Source organism: Somniosus microcephalus, chromosome 10 (assembly GCF_052327205.1).
Source record: "Somniosus microcephalus isolate GS21.2 chromosome 10, FLI_Smic_1.0, whole genome shotgun sequence".
In the NCBI taxonomy this organism is placed as follows: domain Eukaryota; kingdom Metazoa; phylum Chordata; class Chondrichthyes; order Squaliformes; family Somniosidae; genus Somniosus; species Somniosus microcephalus.
Window position 1 is genome coordinate 198,657,228 of NC_140996.1, and position 23,246 is coordinate 198,680,473.

At 44.0% G+C, this 23,246-nt stretch overlaps 1 protein-coding gene across 3 annotated transcripts in view; it reads right to left on the reverse strand.

Moving 5' to 3' along the window:
• Positions 1-16,749: 16,749 nt before the first annotated feature.
• The window catches only part of vps36 (vacuolar protein sorting 36 homolog), a 100,650-nt gene continuing 94,153 nt past the window's right edge, over positions 16,750-23,246 (reverse strand). For all 3 annotated transcript variants that reach the window (XM_085999432.1, XM_085999433.1, XM_085999431.1), the window contains 3 exons: positions 19,885-19,969; positions 19,211-19,287; positions 16,750-19,124 (listed from right to left, as the gene is read on the reverse strand). In XM_085999432.1, coding sequence (XP_085855558.1) covers positions 19,031-19,124; positions 19,211-19,287; positions 19,885-19,969 — 256 coding nt within the window. In that variant the 3' untranslated portion in view covers positions 16,750-19,030. The remainder of the gene's footprint in view (positions 19,125-19,210; positions 19,288-19,884; positions 19,970-23,246) is intronic.

Genomic DNA, 23,246 nt, shown 5'->3' on the forward strand with positions numbered 1-23,246 from the left:
TTAACGTTTCAGGTCTGGGACCCTTCGTCAGAACTGGTAAAAGTTGGAGATGGAACAGGTTTTAAGCAGGTGCAGAGGCAGGGAAAGGGGGGGCGGTGAGGGGAGGAAGGAACTAAAGGGACGGTCTGTGCTAGATTTGAAGGCAGGAGAGATTAAATGTTGCAAATGGGGATGGTAGAATCATCAACAGCTGCCGCCTGAAAAAATGGGGGATTATAGTCTGAAATTGTTGAACTCAATGTCGAGTCCAGAAGGCTGTAAAGTGCCTAATCGAAAGATGAGGTGCTGTTCCTCGAGTTTATGTTGAGCTTCATTGGAATAGTGTAAGAGGCCGAGGACAGAGAGGTCAGAGTGGGAGTGGAGCGGAGAATTAAAGTGACAAGCGACCGGAAGCTCGGGGTCCCCCTTACGGACTGAACGGAGGTGTTCCGCAAAGCAGTCACCCAATTTGCATTTGGTCTCCCCAATGTAGAGGAGACTGCATCGTGAGCAGCGAATACAGTATACAATAAGTAATTTTGAAGTGCAGTCACTGTTCTAATGTAGGAAAATACAGCAGCCAATTTGCACTCAAGTTCTCACAATCAGCAATGTGATAATGACCAGATAATCTGTTTTAGTGATGTTGGTTGAGGGATAAATATTGGCCAGGACACCAGGAGAACTCCCCTGCTCTTCTTTGAATAGTGCCATGGGATCTTTTACGTCCACCTGAGAGTTTAACAACTCATCCCAAAGATGGCACCTTTTGAATGGGACTTGCTGTGAGAAAGGATACGGGCAGCAGAGTTTTGGATGAGCTGAAGTTTATGGCGGGTGAAGGATGGGAGAGCATTGGGACAGTCGAGTCTGGAAGTTATAAAGGCATGGATGAATGTTTTCGGCAGCAAGTGGGCTGAGGCAGGGGCAGAGACAGGCAATATTACGAAGGTGGAAGCAGGCACTCTTTGTAATGGAGCGGCTATGGGGTTGGAAGCTCAGCTCAGGGTCAAATAGGATGCTGAGGTTGCAAAGAGTCAGCTTGAACTTGAGACAGTGACCAGGAGGGGGCTGGAATTGGTGGCGAGGGTATGGAGTATGCCATCGTCTTTGCTCCTCCCATTGTTTAACTGGATGAACTTCCAGCTCACGCAGGACATAGCGGAATGGTGGAGGTGGATACTCTCTGTGTACGTGTGGAACCTGATGCCATGTCTGCAGATGATGTCAAGAGACAGCATGTAGATTAGGAAGAGGAGGGCCCGGGATAGATCCCTGGGAGACTCCAGAGGTAGCAGTGTGGGGGCAGGAGGAGGAACCATTGCTGGAGATGCTCTGGCTATGATTGTATAAGTAAGCAGATCCACTCAGCTGGACAACAGAGAGGCGTTGAAGGGAGGTTGTTGTTCAACCGTATCAAAGACTCCAGAGAGGATGAGAAGGATGAGGAGGGATGCTACACCACACTCACAGCCACAGAGGATGTCATTTGTGATGTTGATTATGGCTGTTTCAGTGCTATGGCAAGGACAAAAACCTGATTGGAGAGGTTCAAACATAGAGTTGCATAAAAGATGGTCATGGATTGGGGAGGAGACATCACTTTCAAGGACTTTGGAGAAGAAAGGGAGGTTGGAGATGGGGTGGTAGTTTGTAAGACAAAGTGGACAAAGGTGGGATTTTAGAGGAGGGTGGTTTTGAAAGGGAGGGGGTCTGTATCCAAGCAGAGAGAATCATTTGCAATGTCAGCTAGCATGGAATTAGGCAGGGAAGTTGGATGGCAAGCAGCTTAGTGGGAATGGGGTTGAGAGAGCAGGAGGTGGGTCCCATGGACATGATGTGCTCAGAGAGAGCATAGGGGAGATAGGAGAGAAGGTAGAGAAAGTCGTGGATTCAGGGCTGAGGCAAGTGAGAGCTTTGGAGGAAGTTTGGCTTGGTTGGCCTGATTGGCAAGGGGAAGGGAGAGATGCCACAGAGGCAGGTCTCAATCTTAGTGACAAAGAAGTCCATGAGCTCCCAGCACTTGTTGGAGGGGAGTGTGGAGGGGGCAGTCCAAAGGAGATAATTGGTAGTAGAGAAACAAAGCCAGGGTCTACCTCTCCATTCCAGGATGATCCTGGAGTAGTGAGTGATGATTGTAGATTTTCTCTGGCCACCTTTTCTCCTTCCAGTCAGAGTACTAAGAAGTACATTGTTTTCACGGAGACATTGTTAACTAGTTTGTTTTGAGTCAGAGGAAGTTATTTTTAATAATTCCTCAACCACAGTTTTGTATAATAAAAATAGACTGCATTTTCAATGGACAAAATGTTTTAACAACAGAGTTTTGGATTGGTAGCAAGAAATTCAAATCTTTTAATCACAGCCTCCATTCCCCTGCGAATTATGCAGTTCTTGGCACACGGCAAGAACAGCAGTTTTGACAGAATAACAAGGACTTAAAATCAGAGTTAGAAAATGTACATAGCTTCCCCAATACTTCAGTGGGTAATTGCCGCTTTGACAAAATACAGGTGCCCATGAATCATTCCTCAACATAGGTCACTACCTTCAGGAGAGGGATAAAAAGGGGAGACTTAGAGGGGGAAAGAAGTATTCTCAGGGAACTGGAGGCTGCAATTAAAATGTCTGAATTTCTTGTTAGCAGTCCAAAGTTATTATTAAAACACTTGGTATATGAAACATCTAGCACAGTTATTATACAAAGCTGTGGTTAAGGAATAATTATTTCCTCTAATTTAAAACAAAGTAAGTAACAATGTTCAGTAAAAATAATAACACTTTTTTATACCGTACTGGGAGGAGAAAAGCCAGCCAACCCAGACCAGGATTCTCAAAACCCTACTCAAAGAATTAGCTGCTCCCCGCTTGCCTATTTCAGTGGTCCCTGTCAACTGGTGTTGTCCTATCCCAGTGGACAGGAGTAAACATTGTCTATTCCCACAAGGATATAGTCAGAGTTTGATAACTAGTCCAATATCCTTACTGCCAATTTGTCACAGTAATCAGAGAGAATAAGTAGCTGCTACAACATCTCAAACACAGCTACCATGTGATTGTCAATCTGGTTTAGGCCCTTGACTTGTTGATTCTCTCAATCACACAGCCCTGAAATGGAGTGATTTTCTTAATGCATAGCACAGTCAGCCATAGAGCTCTGGAGCCTTCAATATGGTATCGTATTCCGGCTTCTGAGAAACAGACTTTTTTTTATTTTTTTTATTCGTTCCTGTGATGTGGGCATCGCTAGCAAAGGCAGCATTTATTGCCTATCCCTAACTGCCCTTGAGAAGATGGTGGTGAGCGGCCTTCTTGAACTGCTGCAGTCCGTGTGGTGAAGCTGTTAGGGAGGGAGTTCCAGGATTTTGGCCCAGCGATGAAGGAATGGAGATACATTTCCAAGTCAGGATGGTGTGTGACTTGGAGGGGAATTTGGAGGTGCTGGTGTTCCCATGCGCCTGCTGCCCTTCTCCTTCTAGGTGGCAGAGGTCGCAGGTTTGAGAAGTGCTGTCAAAGGGATATCTAATGAAAATGCTGGATATGTGACTTCCTCAGAGAATGCAAATATCAGGGCATGATAAATGGTCTTGTTATAACAGCTATGCAGGAATCTATCACAGAGGCAGGTTTACCCTTGCTGCTGTTTTAAAAAAAAATCAATTGCTTGTGGATGTTTCCAAAAGTGAAGTTACACTCTTTGGGCTGGATTTTGCCAGCCCTAGGGAGGCAGGACTGCCAGGAAAATGGCACAATTTGGGGCTGGGTGCCCACCCTACTTAGTGCCACTTATCTGCCTATTAACAGGTAGTTAACAGGCAGATAAGAAGATTATCCCCATTTTGCCCACACAAGTGCAGGCTTCCTGAAGGCTGCGAACCCCGCCAGGGTCACCGAGGCGAATAGTGGGTCTGTGGGGGTTGGAGGGGTGCAAAAGTGCACTGTGAAGGTAAGTGATGGGTGCAAGTGTGGAGAGGCGAGTATGTGAGGTAAGTGTAAAGTGTTAAAAAAATATTACTTACCTTTGTTTCTTCCTGCAGGCTTCAATCGGTGGGTATACGGAGAGTCTTGCATCTCCGCGGCAGAGATGATAGATGGCTGTTGCATTCTCCAATGCAACAACCATTTAATTTCTGCAAAAGAAAGAGGTTTGATGAGTTCTTGTATTCAAGAACTCATCAAACTACAGAGAACGTCAGTGTTTGACAGCTTCACAGATGAAAGGTCATATGTTGGCATTAAACAGGAAATTAGAGACACATGCAATAAGGGCACAGCAGTTATCATGGGTGACTTTAATCTACATATAGATTGGGCTAACCAAATTAGTAACAATACTGTGGAGGAGGAATTCCTAGAGTGTATACGGGATGGTTTCCTGGACCAATATGTCGAGGAACCAACTAGAGATCAAGCCATCTTAGACTGGGTATTATGTAATTAGAAAGGATTAATTAGCAATCTTGTTGTGCGAGGCCCCTTGGGTCGGAGCGATCATAATATGATAGAATTCTTCATTAAGATGGAGAGTGAAGTGGTTGACTCAGAGACTAGGGTCCTGAATTTAAATAAAGGAAACGACGATGGTATGAGGCACGAGTTGGCTAGGATGGATTGGGGAACGTTACCTAAAGGGTTGACAGTGGATAGGCAATGGCAAACATCTAAAGATCGCATGGATGAACTACAGAAGTTGTTCATCCCTGTTTGGCATAAAAATAAAACAAAAATGGTGACTCAACCGTGGCTAACAAGGGAAATTAGGGATACCATAAGATCCAAGGAGAGGTCATATAATTTGGCCAAAAAAATCAGCAATCCTGAGGATTGGGAGCAGTTTAGGATTCAGCAAAGGAGGACAAACGGATTAATTAAGAGGGGGAAAATAGAATATGAGAGTAAGCTTGCAGGGAATATAAAAACTGACTGTAAAAGCTTCTATAGATATGTGAAGAGAAAAAGATTGGTGAAGTCAAGCATAGGTCCCCTGCAGTCAGGATCAGGGGAATTTATAATGGGGAACAAAGAAATGGCAAACCAATTAAATACATACTTTGGTTCTGTCTTCACAAAGGAGGACACAAATAACCTCCCAGAGATGTCGGGGAACATAGGGTCTAATGAGAGGGAGGAATTGAGTAAAATCAGTATTTGTAGGGAAATGGTGTTAGGGAAATTGATGAGATTGAAGGCCGATAAATCCCCAGGGCCTGATAATCTACATCCTAGGGTACTTAATGAAGTGGCCCCAGAAATAGTAGATGCATTGCTGGTCATCTTCCAAAATTCTATAGACTCTGGAACAGTTCCCATGGATTGGAGGATAGCTAATGCAACCCCACTATTTAAAAAAGGTGGTAGAGAGGAAACAGGGAATTATAGACCGGTAAGCCTGACATCGGTAGTGGGGAAAATGCTAGAGTCCATTATAAAAGATGTAATAGCAGAGCACTTGGAAAACAGTGACAGGATCGGACAAAGTCAACATGGATTTACAAAAGGTAAATTATGCTTGACTAATCTACTGGAATTTTTGGAGGATGTAACTGGTAGAATAGATAACGGAGAACCAATGGATGTGGTGTATTTGGACTTTCAGAAGGCTTTCGATAAGGTCCCACATGAGATTAGCGTGCAAAGTTAAAGCACATGGGATTGGGGTAAGGTACTGTCTTGGATAGAGAACTGGTTGGCAGACAGGAAGCAAAGAGTTGGAATAAACGGCTCTTTTTCCGAGAGGCAGGCAGTGACTAGTGGGGTACCGCAGGGATCGGTGCTAGGTCCCCAGCTATTCATAATATATATAAATGATCTAGACGAGGGAACTAGATGTAATATCTCCAAGTTTGCAGACGACACAAAGCTGGGTGGGCGTGTGTGCTGTGAGGAGGATGCCGAGAAACTCCAGTATGATTTGGACAGGTTGAGTGATTGGACAGATGCATGGCAGATGCAGTATAATGTGGATAAATGCGAGGTTATCCACTTCGGTGGCAAAATCAGGAAGACAAATTATCTGAACGGCAATAGATTGGGAAAATGGGATGTGCAACGAGACCTGGGTGTCCTTGTGCACCAGTCGCTGAAGGCAAGCATGCAGGTGCAGCAGGCGCTTAAGAAGGCAAATGGTATGTTGGCCTTCATAGCCAGGGGATTCGAGTACAGGAGCAAGGATGTCCTGCTGCAGTTGTACAGGGCCTTGGTGAGACCACACCTTGAGTATTGTGTGCAGTTTTGGTCTTATTATCTGAGGATGTTCTTGCCGTGGAGAAAGTGCAGCGAAGATTCGCCAGAATGATACCTCGGATGGCAGGAACGACGTATGAGGAGAGATTGGGTCGATTAGGCTTATATTCGCTGGAGTTTAGAAGAATGAGAGGGGATCTCATTGAAACTTATAAAATTCTAACAGGACTAGACAGACTAGATGCAGAAAGGATGGTCCCGATGGCGGGGGAGTCCAGAACCAGGGGTCACAGTCTAAGGATAAGGGGTAAGCCATTTAGGACAAAGATGAGGAGGAATTTCTTCACCCAGAGAGTGGTGAACCTGTGGAATTCTCTACCACACAAGGCAGTTGAGGCCAACTTATTAAATATATTCAAGAAGGAGTTAGATATATTTCTTAAGGCTAAAGGGATCAAGGGATATGGGGAGAAGGCAGGGACAGGGTACTGAATTTGGATGATCAGCCATGATCTCATTGAATGGCGGAACAGGCTCGAGGGGCCGAATGGCCTACTCCTGCTCCTATCTTCTATGTTTCTATGTTCTCTGTAACCGGCTTTCCCTTAATTGGCCTGCTAAGCCCGCTAGGCGGGCTTAACATGGTCAATCAAGGGAAAATAGTGTGGGTTGGCCAGAAGTTGATGGAGGCGGGACTGAAACCCGACAAGTGGGAGTCCCGCCTCCAAAAACTCCCCATTGGCAAAATCCAGCCCTTTGTTGTTCTTGCCACCTAATTGCTCAGGAGGTGTTTGGTTTCTGCTCTGTGCTTAGAGCAGTGACTTGTTTCAGAAGTGATCTCAGTTGTGCAGTCACCATGACGGTCACTGTCGGTTGGATCTTGGAGGAAGTTGCGCCGCTGGTAAGTGTTTTACTTAAAGTAGGTAAATTTTATTTATTTCATAAGTGATAGCTGTCATTTTATTTTTGTTATTAGTTCAATAACATTTATCTCTGGACAGAAACAGGGCTGGGGGGAAAGAGGGAGGGATAACATTTTTGTCTTCAATAATTTTACAAAAAAGTATACTTAAGTTAAAAGTGATATATTATCACTTTATACACAACCACTGTTTCGCGATTATTAGCAAAGACAGGAATTTCATCCCTCAGATATCAAGCAACACGTGTAAAAATGTAATTTATAAAAATCTAATAGCAGAGGCCACTTGCTGAAAAGGTTCAAGAGATTATATATCTTCCCCACTCCTCACAATTGTAGACTGTGGTTAAGAATCTGATTCCAATTTTAGCAACCAATAGGAATTCTTAAAATGAGTTATACTTTATACTTTCAGGCAGTTCATTGTAATAAATTGTTGGGTTGCTGAAGAAAGTATTTCTTCTTATTTCTGTCTTCACCACAGAAAAATGGTAAAATGATTAACATGCTTCCTTGTGCTTCAGATCTCTCCAGACACAACACATTTCGGGGCTTGTTGAGAATATCATTTGCAAAACAAAATTGTACATTTGACTTTTCTTTAAAATACATAACCATAGAAACTTATATATCACAATGATGGATATTGTATTAAAGTAAGGATTTTCTATGCTTTCCAGATTTTAAATTGTACCTAAGTAATGGAAACTTTTACTTTTTATTAAAGGATTAAACCCCTCCTTTTTTTGAATTAATTTTTCCCAGAACCTCAGTCTCTCCAGCCCATACAAGGAGCTCAGTGACGACTGCCTCTATTCCCCCACAAGGCTGAATACAAACCTCCTCCTGGCACCACCCAACATAAACATGGTTGGGATTAGGGCCTTAATTGTGCAGGGATCACAGGCATAAACCACCATTCTACGGGATTGAGAGCTGAAATGCCATGGCAGTGTGAAGGTAAATTGAAAAAGTCTCCAATTAAAAAAAAATCCGTTTGTGGGATGTGGGCATCGCTGGCAAGACCAGCATTTATTGCCCATTCCTAGTTACCCTTGAGATGGTGGTGGTGAGCCGCCTTCTTAAACTGCTGCAGTCCGTGTGGTGAAGGTACTCCTGCTGTGGTGTCGGTACCTTTCTACCTAGACACAATTTAGGACTCAGAGATTCAAACATGAAGTGCTTTATTGGAAGGAAAGGAAGTTCTGGAAAGTTCCGAACAAAGAGAGCTAAATTTAACAGAGAACACCCAACCATTTATCTCCTGTGACAGCGCCACCACAGGTGGGACGAGAACACACAATAGAACACACAATACATAACATTTCCTCCCCTCTTAAATGGAAGGTCCACATTATTCCTCAACAGGTAAGTTACTTTCAATGCACTCAACAAACCTAGGGTAGAGGTAGACTGCCTCAAACCCTGACTTTACCCTGGGGTTTATTCTGCCCCAGTCTTGTGGGTAAGTCACTAAGCCTACAGATCCAAGCGTCTTGGAGGCCGCCGCTCTCTGACAGGATACCAGCGGTCATCGCTGGCTTCCACAGCAGTAGGCATTGACACAGGCCTGGATGGAGAAGGTGCCTGTGTCAGTCGAAAGTCAGGAGTTTGCACAGAAGTCTCTATGACTTCCTGTGTTGGAGAAGAGCACTGTGGCAAAGGATGCTGGTTTGCGGTATCATCCGGAAACAGTTCAGGCCAACCAGCCGTTCGAGCCTCTGTGGCTATCTCTGCTCCTAGCAACAGTTGATCTGTCGGTCTTCTCCAGACGACGTCCTCAGCAGTCTCAACCGTGTAAGACACACGGCCCGTCTGCGCGATCACCGTAGCAGGAACCCATTTCGGTCCAGTGTTGTAGTTTCGAGCTAGGACATGCTCTCCAGGGTGAAACCGTCTCTCCTTGGCTCTTTTCTCTCTCTTTTCAACTCGAGCTTGTTGTTGACAATGGACAACCTGTTCTGCCCTTGGAGGTTTGAGTAAGTCAAAACTTGTCCGCAACTGCCTCTTCATCATGAGCGAAGCAGGGGAAGTTTTGGTTGTGGCATGCGGCTCATTCCTGTAGGACAACAGGAAGCTGTTCAGACGTTGGTGGATTGAGCCCTGACCTTGCGATGCCTTCAAGGCGTGCTTCAAAGTTTGCACAAACCTTTCTGCCTGGCCGTTAGTAGAGGGATGATAGGGCGCAGACCTGATGTGTTGGACACCATTCACATGCAGGAAGGTTGCAAACTTCTGTGATACAAATTGTGGACCGTTGTCACTTACGAGTTGTTCCGGTGAGCCATAACGGCTGAACATCTCATGAAGTTTCTCAATTGTTTTCTCTGCCGTGGTAGACCTCATCACAGCGACCTCTGGCCACTTGCTACGAGCGTCCACAACCACCATAAACATCTTCTCTTTGAAAGGACCGGCGAAGTCCACATGTACTCGCTGCCACACTTCTGTAGGCCAATCCCAGGGGTGTAGGGTTGCCAGCTGTGGAACATTCCGGACCCTTTGACATGGGGAACATGTTTTGGCTTTCTCCTCAATATTCCCATCGAGACCTGGCCACCAGAAGTAGCTTCTTGCCATTTCCTTCATCCGAACCATCCCACTGTGGCCTGTATGAAGTTGTTGCAGTATAGGTTCCCTCAGAGGTGGCGGAATGATGACACGGCGTCCCCAAAGAAGACAACCTGCCTGGACGGAGAGCTCATTTCTTTTTGAAACGTAAGGTTTCAAACTAGGAGAATCTCCTATAGCTCTCCCTCGAATGACATCGTCCATTACCTCAGACAGGACTGGATCGTTGCGGGTGTACCTTCGCACCTGAACTGCAGTGACAGGTGCTCCCTCCACTTGTCTAAAGTAGAAGATGTCTATCTGATGAGGCTCTGGGGGAGTAACAGGCAAGGGTAGCTTCGAGAGACCATCTGCGTTGCCGTGCAAGTCTGATTTGCGATATTTGATGTCGTATGTATGTCCTGACAACAGTAAAGCCCACCTTTGCATCATGCTTGCAGCGAGAGACGAATTCCGGTGTGGGGCCCGAAGATTGAAGTCAATGGACGGTGGTCCATCAGGAGTGTGAACCTTCTCCCAAACAGGTACTGATGAAATTTTCGAATTCCAAAAACGATTCCCAAGGCCTCGCGCTCGATCTGCGCATAGTTACTCTCGGCCTTGTTCAAGGTGCGTGATGCGAAGGCGATAGGTTTCTCATCACCCGAAGGCATGATGTGGGATATGACTGCTCCCACACCATATGGTGATGCATCACATGCTAGCTGCACGGGTAGCTTTGGGTCGAAGTGTGTCAGGACCTCCGATTTCAGCAATGCTTTCTTTGCTTGGGCGAAAGCTTCGTTGCACAGTTCAGTCCATTTCCATGTTTTGCCTTGACATAGCAACTGATGTAACGGCTTCAGCAATGTTGCTAAGTCTGGAATAAACTTCCCATAGTAGTTAAGTAACCCCAGAAATGAACGTAACTGGCTCACATTCTGGGGTGCTGGGGCCTCCACGATCGCCTTGACCTTCGACGGCGCCTTATGCAGGCCAGTAGCGTCAATCACATGCCCCAGGTACTCAACTGAAGACTGAAAGAATTCACATTTGTCTTTACGAACTGAGTCCGTACTCTTTCAGTCGTTGTAGTGTCACATCCAAGTTCAGAAGATGATCCTCCTCATTTGTCCCAGTGACAAGGATGTCGTCCAGGTAGCACTGGACTCCTGGCAGTCCACTCAAAATCTGATCCATTGTCCTTTGGAATAGAGCAGGGGCCGACGTAATTCCAAACGGAAGGCGGCAGTACCTGTATAACCCCTTGTGTGTCACAATTGTCAGCAGCTCCTTTGATTTGTCATCGACATGCATTTGTAGATAAGCCTGGCATAAGTCTATTTTGCTGAACTTTCGCCCTCCGGCCAGGCCCGTAAAAAGATCATCAATGAGGGGAAGAGGGTACTGTTCCGCAGACAGCACCGGGTTAATAGTCACTTTAAAATCCCTGCAGATTCGAACAGATCCATCCTTTTTCAGGACAGGAACAATGGGTGTGGCCCATTTGCTCACGCTCACAGGCTCCAGGACTCCATTCTCGACTAAGGCCTCCAAGTTAGCCTCAACTTTTGGCCTAATTGCATAGGGTACAGGTCGGGCTTTGTGAAACTTCGGCTTGCTGTCAGGTTTAATGTCCAGTCTCACGCTGATCTTTTTCATGCTCCCAAGTTCCCCATTGAAGAGTTCTGCATGTTTGTTTAACACTGCAGTCAGACCTGACTCCCCTTTTGACATCATGCGGACTGCAGGCCAGTCCAGCGTGATTTTCTCTAGCCACGCACGTCCCAGTAGCGATGGGTAATTTCCCTTTACCACATATAGTGGCAGTTTTGCAGTCTGTCCGTTCAATTTAACTGTCACCTCAATGACGCCTCTCATGGCCACAGGTTCGCCGGTATACGTCTTTAGCACAATGTTTGTTGGCTGAAGGGTAAGATGCTTTAGCATTTTGTTGTAGACAGTGTCTGAAACAAGGGACACAGCCGCGCCTGTGTCCACCTCCATCCGCACTGATTGTCCCTCCATCAGTGGTGACACCCAGTAGCCATTTGAACCACCTGCAACCATCAGTATATGCACCTCTTCCTCCTCAGAGGTGTCGCTCCCCTCTGTTTTGCTTGTTCTATCATACTGCACTGAATGAACACTCTTTTTCCTCTCTTGTCCAAATACAGACATTTTGCTTCCATGCTTCCCAGCTCTGTCTGTTCTTTTTTTTAACCTCTACAGGCGCGTTCAATGTGACCCTTTTTGCCACAATTTCGGCATTCCAGCTCCGTACACCAGCAGTCATTAGCGTGATGGCCTGTTTTCCCACAACGGTAACATGTGCCGTTCCATGCACCTTTAAGCTCAGACGACACCTTGTGAACTCTCCCTGTTGAACTCAACTGGTGAGCCTCCTTTTCCGCCATCTCCATGGAGACACTAACTTCAATGGCCTTTTCAAGAGTAAGGTTGTCCTTAGTAAGAAGGCGCTTCTGTGTGGCTGCATTTTGCAGACCACACACAAGTCTGTCTCTAATGGTGTCATTCAGCACCTCCTTGAACTGGCAGTGTTCCGACAACCTTTTTAAAGCAGCAATAAACATCATCACTGATTCCCCCTCCTCTTGATTCCGTTTATGAAATCTAAATCTCTCAGCAATAACCAGAGGTTTTGGTGAAAAATGTGCTCCAAGAATTTCCACTAGTTGCTTATATGTTTTAGTTCCTGGCTTATCTGGTTGCACGAGGCTGCGAAGTAAATTGAATGTCTTCGGCCCGATTACACTCAAAAAGGTAGGCACGACCTTTTCATTTGCCACCGCATTCGCCAATACAAAATAGTCAAAACGTTCTGTATAAGCGCTCCATTGCTCCACATTTTCATCAAAATTACCGATGTGTCCTAATATAGTAGCCATCTCACGTTTCAAATTAAATTTTCTGTTTACTCACTGCACCCGTAACGTACGCAGATTCATCCGCTCCTCGTTGCCACTTGTTGTGGTGTCGGTACCTTTCTACCTAGACACAATTTAGGACTCAGAACTCAGATTCAAACATGAAGTGCTTTATTGGAAGGAAAGGAAGTTCTGGAAAGTTCCAAACAAAGAGAGCTAAACTTAACAGAGAACACCCAACCATTTATCTCCTGTGACAGCGCCACCACAGGTGGGAGGAGAACACACAATAGAACACACAATACATAACTCTCAGTGTTGTTAGGTAGGGAGTTCCAGGATTTTGACCCAGCGATGATGAAGGATCGGCGCTATACCTCTAAGTCAGGATGGCGTGTGACTTGGAGGGGAACTTGGAGGTGGTGGTGTTCCCATGCGTTTGCTGCCCTTGTCCTTCTAGGTGGTAGAGGTCGCGGGTTTGGGAGGTGCTGCCGAAGAAGCCTTGGATAGTTGCTGCAGTGCATCTTGTAGATGGTACATACTGCAGCCACGGTACGCCAATGGTGAAGGGAGTGAATGGTGTGCCAATCAAGCCGGCTGCTTTGTCCTGGATGGTGTCGAGCTTATCGAGCGTTGTTGGAGCTGCACTCATCCAGGCAAGTGGAGAGTATTCCATCACACTCCTTACTTGTGCCTTGTAGATGGTGGAAAGGCTTGAGACGAGACACTTGCTGCAGAATACCTAACCTCTGACCTGCTCTTGTTGCCACAGTATTTATGTGGCTAGTCCAGTTAAGTTTCTGGTCAATGGCGACCCCCAGGATGTTGATGGTGGGGGATTCGGCGATGTTAATACCATTGACTGTCAAGGGGAGGTGGTTAGTCTCTCGCTTGTTGGAGATAGTCTTTGTCTGGCACTTCTGTGTCACAAATGTTACCTATCGCGTATCAGCCCAAGCCTGAATGTCATCCAGGTTTTGTTGCATGCAGGCATGGACTGCTTCATATATATTCAATATAATGTCTTTTTTAAACTCATCTTTTCAAAAAAAATGTTTAAATGATAGTGGCAGAAAGACAGACTTGCATTTATATAGTGGCTTTCACGACCTCGGATGTCCCAAAGTGCTTTATAGTCAATACTTTTTGAAGTGTAGTCACTGTTGTAATGTAGGAAACGCGGCAGCTAATTTGCGCACAGCAAGCTCCCACAAAGAGCAAATGTGATGACAGATAATCTGTTTTTAGTGATGTTGGTTGAGGGATAGATATTGGCAGGGACACCAGGGAGAACTCCCCTGCTCTTCTTCAAAATAGTGCCATGGGATCTTTAACATCCACCTGAGGGGGGAGACGGGGCTGCGGTTTAATGCATCATCCAAAACACGGCACCTCTGACAGTGCAGCACTCTTTCAGTGATGCACTGGAGTGCCAGCCTAGATTTTGTGCTCAAGTCTCTGGAGTGGGACTTGAACCCACAACCTTCTGACTCAGAGGCAAGAGAGTGCTACCAGTGAGCCAACACGAACACTGAAAATGCTGATCTATATATAAATATTAGAAAAAATAGAATTTATCTGCTGTAACATAAGACCATAAACAAATTTTAGTGGACTGACCATCCCTCAATCCTGACAATAAATACTTTGTGAATTTGAGACATCCAATTACACACTATTTTCATAACTCTGGAAGCATTTTGGTACATCTTGTTTATAGTGGTGGGTAATCTTGATTATTTTACAGTGGTCCCAGGGAGAGAAGTAGCATTTAGACAATCTGATGAATGGAGGGGGATGGAGAGAGAACAATTTATAGTTAACAAAGAGTGCTGGGGTGTATAGCTAGAACAGTTAAATACAAAATTAGAAATATGATACTTACCTTGATAAGGCCACATCTCGAATAGTGTGTCCAGTTTTAGTCCCCTCACATTGTGGGGGATATCGAGGGTCTAGTAAAGGTCCAGAGGAGGGCTACCAGAAAGATGCTTCATCCTAGAACTCCAGTTAATAGGGTAGGTTCAGGGAACTGGGGCTTTTTCCACTGAAGATGCATAGACTGTGAGGAGATATGATTGAAGTCTTTAAATGATGAAGAGAATCGATTCTGTTCAGGTGGATAAGTTAACTGAGCATAGACAGGGAGGAGACAGGCATCAATACAAAATGCAAGAAACAGAATTAGGTTAAAGGGCAGGATGTACTTCTTTTCCAAGTCAATGACATCTCGAATAGATTGTCAGAATGTACAGTGAGTGTGGATTTGCTACAGGCCTTGTAAAGGAAGTTGGATGAGTTCCTTCAAGTTTTCGGGAGTAGGCATGATAACTGTGACAAGCAGTATCAGTTGCTGCAGTCTCCAGGAGCTTGTTTGATTGCATTTGGGGAATGGAAAGGAATTTTCCACAGTCTGTTTCCTAACTTGGCCTGAGAATTTTTCCACTGGTTTTCTGCCTCTCATGGCATGATTTGGGGAGGAGTTGGGTTGATGGTGTGTGAAGGTTGCACTATGTCTTGGTGGAACAGGCTTGATGAACCAGTTGGTCTATTCCTGTCCTTTTTCATATGTTCTCAGTTTATACTTGCCCTTAGGACTTTTAACCTCTGTTCCCAAACACACATTTGTCCAGCTTTTTCAAAACATTTAATTAGCACAACACTAATTGCTTTTATCTGTATATCCACTATTTTGTGTGTGGATGGGGTCTAATATTGTCGCACTTGAGGCTTGTTAATTTTGAATCTGTTTTCACTAGTTTCTCACTCATAATCCAGGTCAACGAGTCTGTTTACAGCTCCATCACCTAGGCCCCTCAGCACAAGTTCGATGTGCTCCAGAATTCATTTAAAGATACAATTAGACTCTACAAGATGTCCACAGATGGACACTACCATCAATCAGCACAGAACCCTCAACACCATGGGGGAAAAATTCGGTTGCTTTGTGCCTCCTGTTAGCACCCTAGGGCGCTAATGGGGCGCAAAGCAACTAGCGACCAGGCGCGGCGATGTTTGCGCCACTCGCGAAATTGACCAGACATTTTGCGGCAGCGCTAAACACTACCGCCACGATCTCCTGCGCCTGCAGATCATGACGTCAGTCGAGCGTGCAACGTCCCGGACCGGATATTGAGTGCCGCCCCGTCTTACTGCCTGCCGCTAGCAACGACAGGTTGAGGGGAGCGTTTTGCAGTCGGGAAGGGACTGGGGGAGCACTATTTAAAGGCAACCGCTTCCTGCCTTTTTTTGTTGGCGACATTTTTGCACCACACATTCTGAGAGAGACACACACTTCTGGAGAGATTCAACGCTGTGTGAAGGAGTTTTGGGTACTGAGCAGCACTTTGCAGGTTCATTTTGATTTGACCTTCCTTGCAACGATTTAGAAGACTGTGGGGGCTGCACTCTGAGATCTTTCCCTGGGCCTCTCCATTGTCCTTTCCAGCAGATTTGATGTACAGGTCTCTCCAGGCCGAGATTCAAGGCTGCAATGAGCAGGGTGTGGATGGAGAGCAAGATCGACCCTCTTTAAGAACTGGCCGGCGCCAGTGTGTCTGTGTTCCATTGCTGACTGACATCACGAGCTTCGCCAGCGCTCTGGGGTAGCGCCTCGCTCCTCAGCGTTAGCGCCGTAAGAGAGGTGTGTAGCACCTGATTTAGCGCTCCAATAACTTCCAGGGACGATAGAAGCCAAGTTTGCAGTCAGAGGCGATAATTAGCGCCAGGCGCTAAACTTTGCGCCCGGCCGATAATTGCGCCCCAAACGGGGTGATACTGAATTTGTCCCCCCAGACATTCTAGTTACAAAATTAAGCTCCGTTTTTGTAGACACATTTGAAAATGACAACTTTATTCTGCCGAGAACTTTTTGTTTCTCTTCCGTTCCTTAATACAAACACTCCCCCTATAAAAGTACCAATGCAGGGCGATTTAATGGCTGTAAACTGTGACTACTACTTAAAATAAAGTTGCAAATAAGATAAAAAAATAGCTGCCTATACCCCTAAATTTGATGACATGCACTAGTGTGAAAGATGCATATAGTACTGGTTAATTGTGTAGGTCTTTCATTTGGTTATCGATGTAATTTTCGGGCGGGCTGAGCACTGTTCTTTAATGCTTTAGACTATGATCCATCAAGATAACTTTTCAGACAGTCAGGGATCTCCCAGACAGACATGAGTTTAAAAGAAACGCAGAATTAACACACACATGAAAACAGAGGTAAATACAAATCTTTATTTTATGGATCTAAAAACTCTCCCCCCATAACCCCCCCAGAAAAGTTCTCAAACAGTTTTAAACATATGCTGCCAATTTTACACATTTTCCATCGCAGCATAGACCTCTAATAAATGTTTACAACTGAACTGTTGCATCCAAATTGATTTGCAATTGCTGCACATGCCATTTATTTTTTCCACAATAAATACAATGCATCACAGTAAAATAGGAGTGTTAGAGGACATATTTTGCACAACAGGTTCAAATTTATGGGTTTGCACTGCCATAGGGGAGCCTCATCTGATGGGAGCACGCATCAGAATTTCTAGCTAGTACTGCCCACCGACCATTTGGTTGGAAAATCATGGGCAGTGTGGCCCCAAATTTCCATTCTGCGCCGTAAGCAGGTGAGACTCCTTGCCGACAGCACCGACTCATAAAATTACCTCTAATAAGTAGGGTTGTCCAAACTTTTCAAATGCGACCTGGGTATGTGCCACGGAAACTCGGCGGCCATCTATAAAGTTTAAACCCATGTCCCATTAATTAGTATATATCTCAAGTTGCTAACATGAACAGATCTTGGTGTTCTGATACACAAATGAGTGCTAAAAACAGCTCCTTTCAAACCTCCAGGCCTACAAAATTGGAACAGGACAAACTAGCAAATAAGAAAAGGGATTGAATTGCCCAGGCTTTGAGGACCAATTGCCAGTGCTCGGTGGGGGCCACATGTGACCATAGAGCTGCAAGTTAAACATGCTTGCCCTAGCGTATCATGGATAGTGTAATATTCCTACTGTAATGACATTATCCATTTGACATAATTTATCTACTGATCCTACAGAACCCCAACTTAGTTAGCCTCACCCACATGTATGACATTCACGGCTTAAATAATCATTGGCCTATCTCCATTCGCCTTTTTGAATGTTATCCCTATTCATCAGTATATTACAGAAACAATACCAATCCAAAAGTCACTAATCAGGTGAAGCTAATAACAGAAAATCAGGCACCAAACAGTTACAAATTAGAGCTACAGGAGTGTCCATGTCATATAGAGGTAGTAACTGGCCAATTTTAAAAATAACAAAAAAACGACATCTTGTTCCCATGTGCTTGTCATACCATTTTCCATCCTCTAAAATCCATAATACAGTACTCTGCCTGTTTGAAAGCTTATTCACACATTGCAGAGTGACGACTAAATACTTTTTTTTCTATTGCGCAAAGTCTTAACAATGGCATTAAGACAGGATTTTTGAGAGAAGGGAAATTCAACAGATCCTTTGCTGGATCTAGACTTCTCTTTCACTCAATCCTGGCTATGTTTTACTTCTGTATCTGTTGCCCTTTCTTCTTTCGTCCCCTCCCTATCCCTAATGTTTTGGTTTGATTTAAGCATATCGCTTCCATTTCCTTTTTGTCTAGGTCTTCCCCTTCCTTTGATTAAAAGTCTCTCAAACATTTCTCCCACAGCCTCCCAACTGATTCTGCTACCTCTGAGGTTTTCTTTCTGACTACTTCTTGACCTGCCCTTTATATTTGTCCTACCCCATGAAGAAAAACAAAGATGAAAGCAGGGCAAAAGAAAATGCAACAAAAAGGGAAATAAATCAAAAAAGGCAGTGTAACAAACAAAGAACAGACAAGGAAAACTATAAATGGAGCAAGTCACAATTAAATATGGGGGAAAACACTAACCTGAAAGAACGTGAAAGCAGAAAAGGCAAAATAGTGTGTTGACAATGGCGAGAACATAAAAATTCAAAAAATGTCAGAGATGAATTTTGATATATCAAAATTAAAACAACCCTCGACATTGGTTACTGGGAACTTGATTTAAGGACCTCCCTTATTATAAAAGCACAATAAAAAAAACCTTTACATGCAGGGAGTTAAGAATTCAAACTTGTGGAAGTCTTACACTAAGATTTAATTTAGTCTGACTTCATCAGCTTTGCTTCATCGGGTTTGACTCCAGAAGTAAACCAGTTGCACAATGCTACAAAATAAAACTGGTGCAACTCAAAGAAAAAGTATAGCTCGGACCAGGGCAATTGCTTATGCCCTGAACATACATACAAAGTAGAGTCCTGTACGTCATTTAATTATCACTGGCTGTACCTTTCTATGGCACGCTGGCTTTGAAGCGTCTGAATTTAAATGTGCGACATTCTGAAGTGCAAGCTCATCTAGTAATTCTGCGATACGCCGACGCACAGCTCAGTCACTGGGCTCCGAGGAAAATACAGCACAGATTGTCACAGGTGAATATTCAGTCTTGTGTCAGAAACAAATTTGGGTAAAATCGCAGGCTTTCAACAGAGTCATCACGACACAGGTGGCCAAATTTCTCTGCTAGTAGTAGTCTGGGTTTAAAAAAAAAGTGAAAAGGCAAGTGTGTAATAACGTTTGATAAAATGCTCAAACGTACAATTCTGTAATAATTATTTACCTTTCTTTGGCCAGGAGTACTGAAATGCCCACGAGTTTAGCATACTCTTCAGAACTAAGGAAACCTTTCTCTGACACCTGTGTGCAGAAATAAAAAGAAGAAAAATATCCTATCATTTGTTAGACAGCTAGTTAGCTGAGCAGTATAAAAAGAGGTATGCTCTGGTGGTGTATTAATGTGCTGTGCATACAGTAGGGACAGTTCTCTATACAAGAAGTTTCTGATTTTGACCATGGCAATAGGGAAGAATATCCAAAGACACCAGATATATCCCTCTAGGGAGGAAAAAATAAAGACAAGTTGCCTTAGGCTTTTCCTGCAACCTCTAAATAGACGGTTAATTGGGAGCAGCTTGCATGCTTGTCTCCCTAGATGGGGACAGGTATGTAGAATGGAATGGAAGGGTTATAGCATGTTAAAATATGCTTCATAAACCTGGTGCTCTTTAAACATTTTATACTTTGTGATTTGCACCACTTTTTCATGCCTTTTTTAAATATAAAAATGACACATTACTGTGTTTGCTTATACGGTGTCATTCACGTAATTAGGCTGGGTGCCATGTCATGGTTTCGTTCTTGATAGATCGCTGCCCCTACCGAATATCCTGTAGCTGACTATTTAAACCATAGGTCGTTTAAACATTAGTGATTATTAAAAGGAAAATTCCTTACAGTCTCCAGCGCTGAAGCAATCATTTCATCTTCATTGTGCGACTGTAGCTGAACTACCATCACTCCACTATCAAAAATACGCAATCTGCGGGAAAAATAAATTAGTTTTATTAATTGAAAAAGAGACCTTTAAAGTTAGCAAAGCTTACAAATAATCACTATAAAATCTGCTGTATCCGCCACACATTCATATATGGTTTCATGTCCTATATTATATAGGGGAGTAATTAATGGGCAGTGTACTCTTGATGTACTTGGGTTCCATGCAGCCCTCACCCAAGTCACCACGCTTCATGTGTGAGCCTCGACAGTGTCAGCAGCCTATTCTACTGTGAAGGTCACTTTCAATAAACGTCCAGATATGTTACTGGATAATGACCAGGAGCAGGAACTCATATTTTGTCCCGCCACCTCCCCCCACCCCAATCCCTTTGGCATTGAGACCAAATTGCTATTCTGGCTTAACAAAGACCAGACATCAAAGCTGGGCTTGTGGTCTCTATGGTTTATGCATGCACCATATGATACATTTACCCACTTCACTATCGGAGTGCTCCATCACAAAGCATTTTATTGCTATATACTATTGTTAAACAAAAGTTGTAAACAGTTGAGTACTGAATTTACAATCATATGATTATTTTTTTTCATTCTCAGGATGTGGGCAACACTGACATGTATTACCCATCCTTAGTTCCCTTTATTGCATTAAGAGTCAACCATTTAGTGTGGGACTGGAGTCACGTGTAGAGTTGGCAGGTTCTCTTCCCATAATCACTACATCCAGTGTGCAACTATATTTGTTAGCAGCGTTAAAAATGAGGCGACAAAAACAATTACAGTACTAACAGATCTTTACATATTGGCCCAGAAATTCGGGTCCCAACGCGTGAGTACGGATGGAGTACTCACGCGTGGACCCGATGGAAGTGCCGGTTTCTTGCATGCACTACGCATGCGCGGGAAACCGGCATTTCCGATCCTCTGAACCAAGGGGTTCAGAGGTCGAACGCGTGCACGCAGGAGTCTGCACGTGCGCGTTGAACTTTTTTTTTTTTTTTTTTAAAACAGGTTTGCCTGTGCGTGAAGGCCTCTACTTTTTGCACATCTAAAAACCAGGCGTAAGGACTTCATTTTAAAAGGTAAGTGGTCAATTAATTAAAATTAGAGCATTTTTTCCACAGGTTTATTATTTTTAAATACTTTACAGTAAGGTGAGTGTATTTTTAGCCCCGATTTTTTATAAAATTATTTTTTTCAAAAATTTAAATTATTGTTTAAAATAATTATTTAATGTTATTTATAGTTGATTTAAATAGTGAGATTTTTTTTCAAATTTATTTTAAGGTTAAGCACTGTTTTGGGCGCCTGGAGTTTTCATGAGTTTGACAGTTCTTTCTGTCAAACTCATGAATGGACTTTTCCCTCCTCCGATTGGTTGCCCAGTGCTCACGTGATCCCAGCCGACGCATCGCACTAAGTACGCCGCTGGATCACGCAAGCACAGCGCGCCGGGAGCTGGACCGGGCCACAGACAGGAAATCCACGCAGGCCCAGGCCTCAACTGCCGGCACGCTAGGTAAGTGTAGGTCGGGGGCTTGCACCCGCGGGAAGCCCCCGACACGAATTTCTGGGCCATTAACTTAAAAAGAAACATGCAAAAGCTGACCAATCGTTTAAAAAACTGACAATTCGGAAAGAGTCCTGAATATCGGCTCATAATCTGTAGTTACACTGGAAGTGCAGTGGGGACAACAGGCTTATTGTAGCCTAAGCTGCAGAAGTAACCAACATTCTAGCACTGCCGAGTGGAAGACTGTGGCAAAAACTGCTGGAATTTGCCCTAATTTCTTGGGGTGAAATCAGCTAGTTATTTAATCTGATTGTTTATATGGTCGTCAGTGGCGCGGAAGCATAATTCTCTCCCTACCACCAATTCAGAGTCCTTCTCTTCCCACGTCCTCCATTTCACACTGACACGCCACCATTCTCTCAAGTTTATTCTCTTCCTCTCCGCTTTAACTCACACAGGCTTTGCTTTCATTATTAATCATTGGATGCGGGTGTCACTGGAAAGGCCAGCATTTATTGCCCATCCCCAGTTGCCCTTAACTGCTCTCTGAAGTGGCCCAGTTATCCATTCAGTTAAGTGTCGACCACTTTGGTGTAGGACCAGGTAAGGACAGCAAGTTTCCTTCGGGTTTTTAAGACAATCCGATAGATTCATGGTCACTTTTATTGGTAAGATTTTATTTCCAAATTTACATGTTTTTTTTTTTTTTAAACTGAATTTAAATTCTCAAACTGAAATGGTGGGATTATGAACTCGCTTTCTCTAGATTATTAGTCCAGGCCTCTGGATTACTAGTCATATAACCACTACACTATCGTACCCATTGTTAATCTTGGGACTCTTCTCCCGCTCATCCATATTTCAAACTGGCATAATTCTCCCCTTTCATGCTGGAACTTTTCACTCCTCTCCTCTCAGTTTTGGGTTGCATTCTTCCCCTTGCCTCTTAGTGCCACACTGGGGGTCTACCTACTGCTGCTCTGAAGGATGGAATGCTGTAGTGGACAGGAATTTTCCCAGTATTTTGCAAAATCTCACAAAACCGTCGTGAGAATTCCCACCCACAGCAACCGGACATCAGAGTGGAAGTATTACTGAGGAGCGGCGCGTGGGACTGCACTCATTTGCACTTCCCAGGAGATTAAAATGTGTACATGAATGTACACTGCATGTGCCTGACTAAGCCCCCACATTAAAAGCCATTTCATATAGCTCCCTGTGCAGTTTTAAAAAGTGGCTTAACATTAGACAGGATTTATACTGCTGTGGGTGTGAACTCAAAGTGGTGTCAGACAACCTTTTGCAAGGGGTCTCACACCACTTAGGGTTATCGGGTATCAGATTGAGGCTTGATGTCCAAATTATACTGCCATTTCTTGCATTAATATGCACCCAATCTGCCTTTAGGGCAAAAGTGTCCTCTGAGTTTAATAACAAATACCAAAGTGATCTAAAAGTGCAGCCTCAGATTTAAGTTGTGATTTTTCTTAGTGTGTTCAGTTCTCTCCTGGTTCTTTTTAAAAATTTGGCCTACCTTTTCATTCAATAGCCTGCTAAAAATTAGGCAATGAGCAAATCAAATAAAGTTGTAAAATATTCTGCTGTTTAAGTTGGTATTCGTTCAAGGTGCTACATTTTATAATATAGCTTTTAGAAATTTTTGTGGCTGTACAGAAATGGTTCAAGAAGAAAAGCAGAACTTCAGATTGAAGGAACGGAAGGAGGTGAAGGTGCTTGGCAAACAGTAGAAAGAGGTCATTGATAATCATGTTATTTACCATTGTTCTGT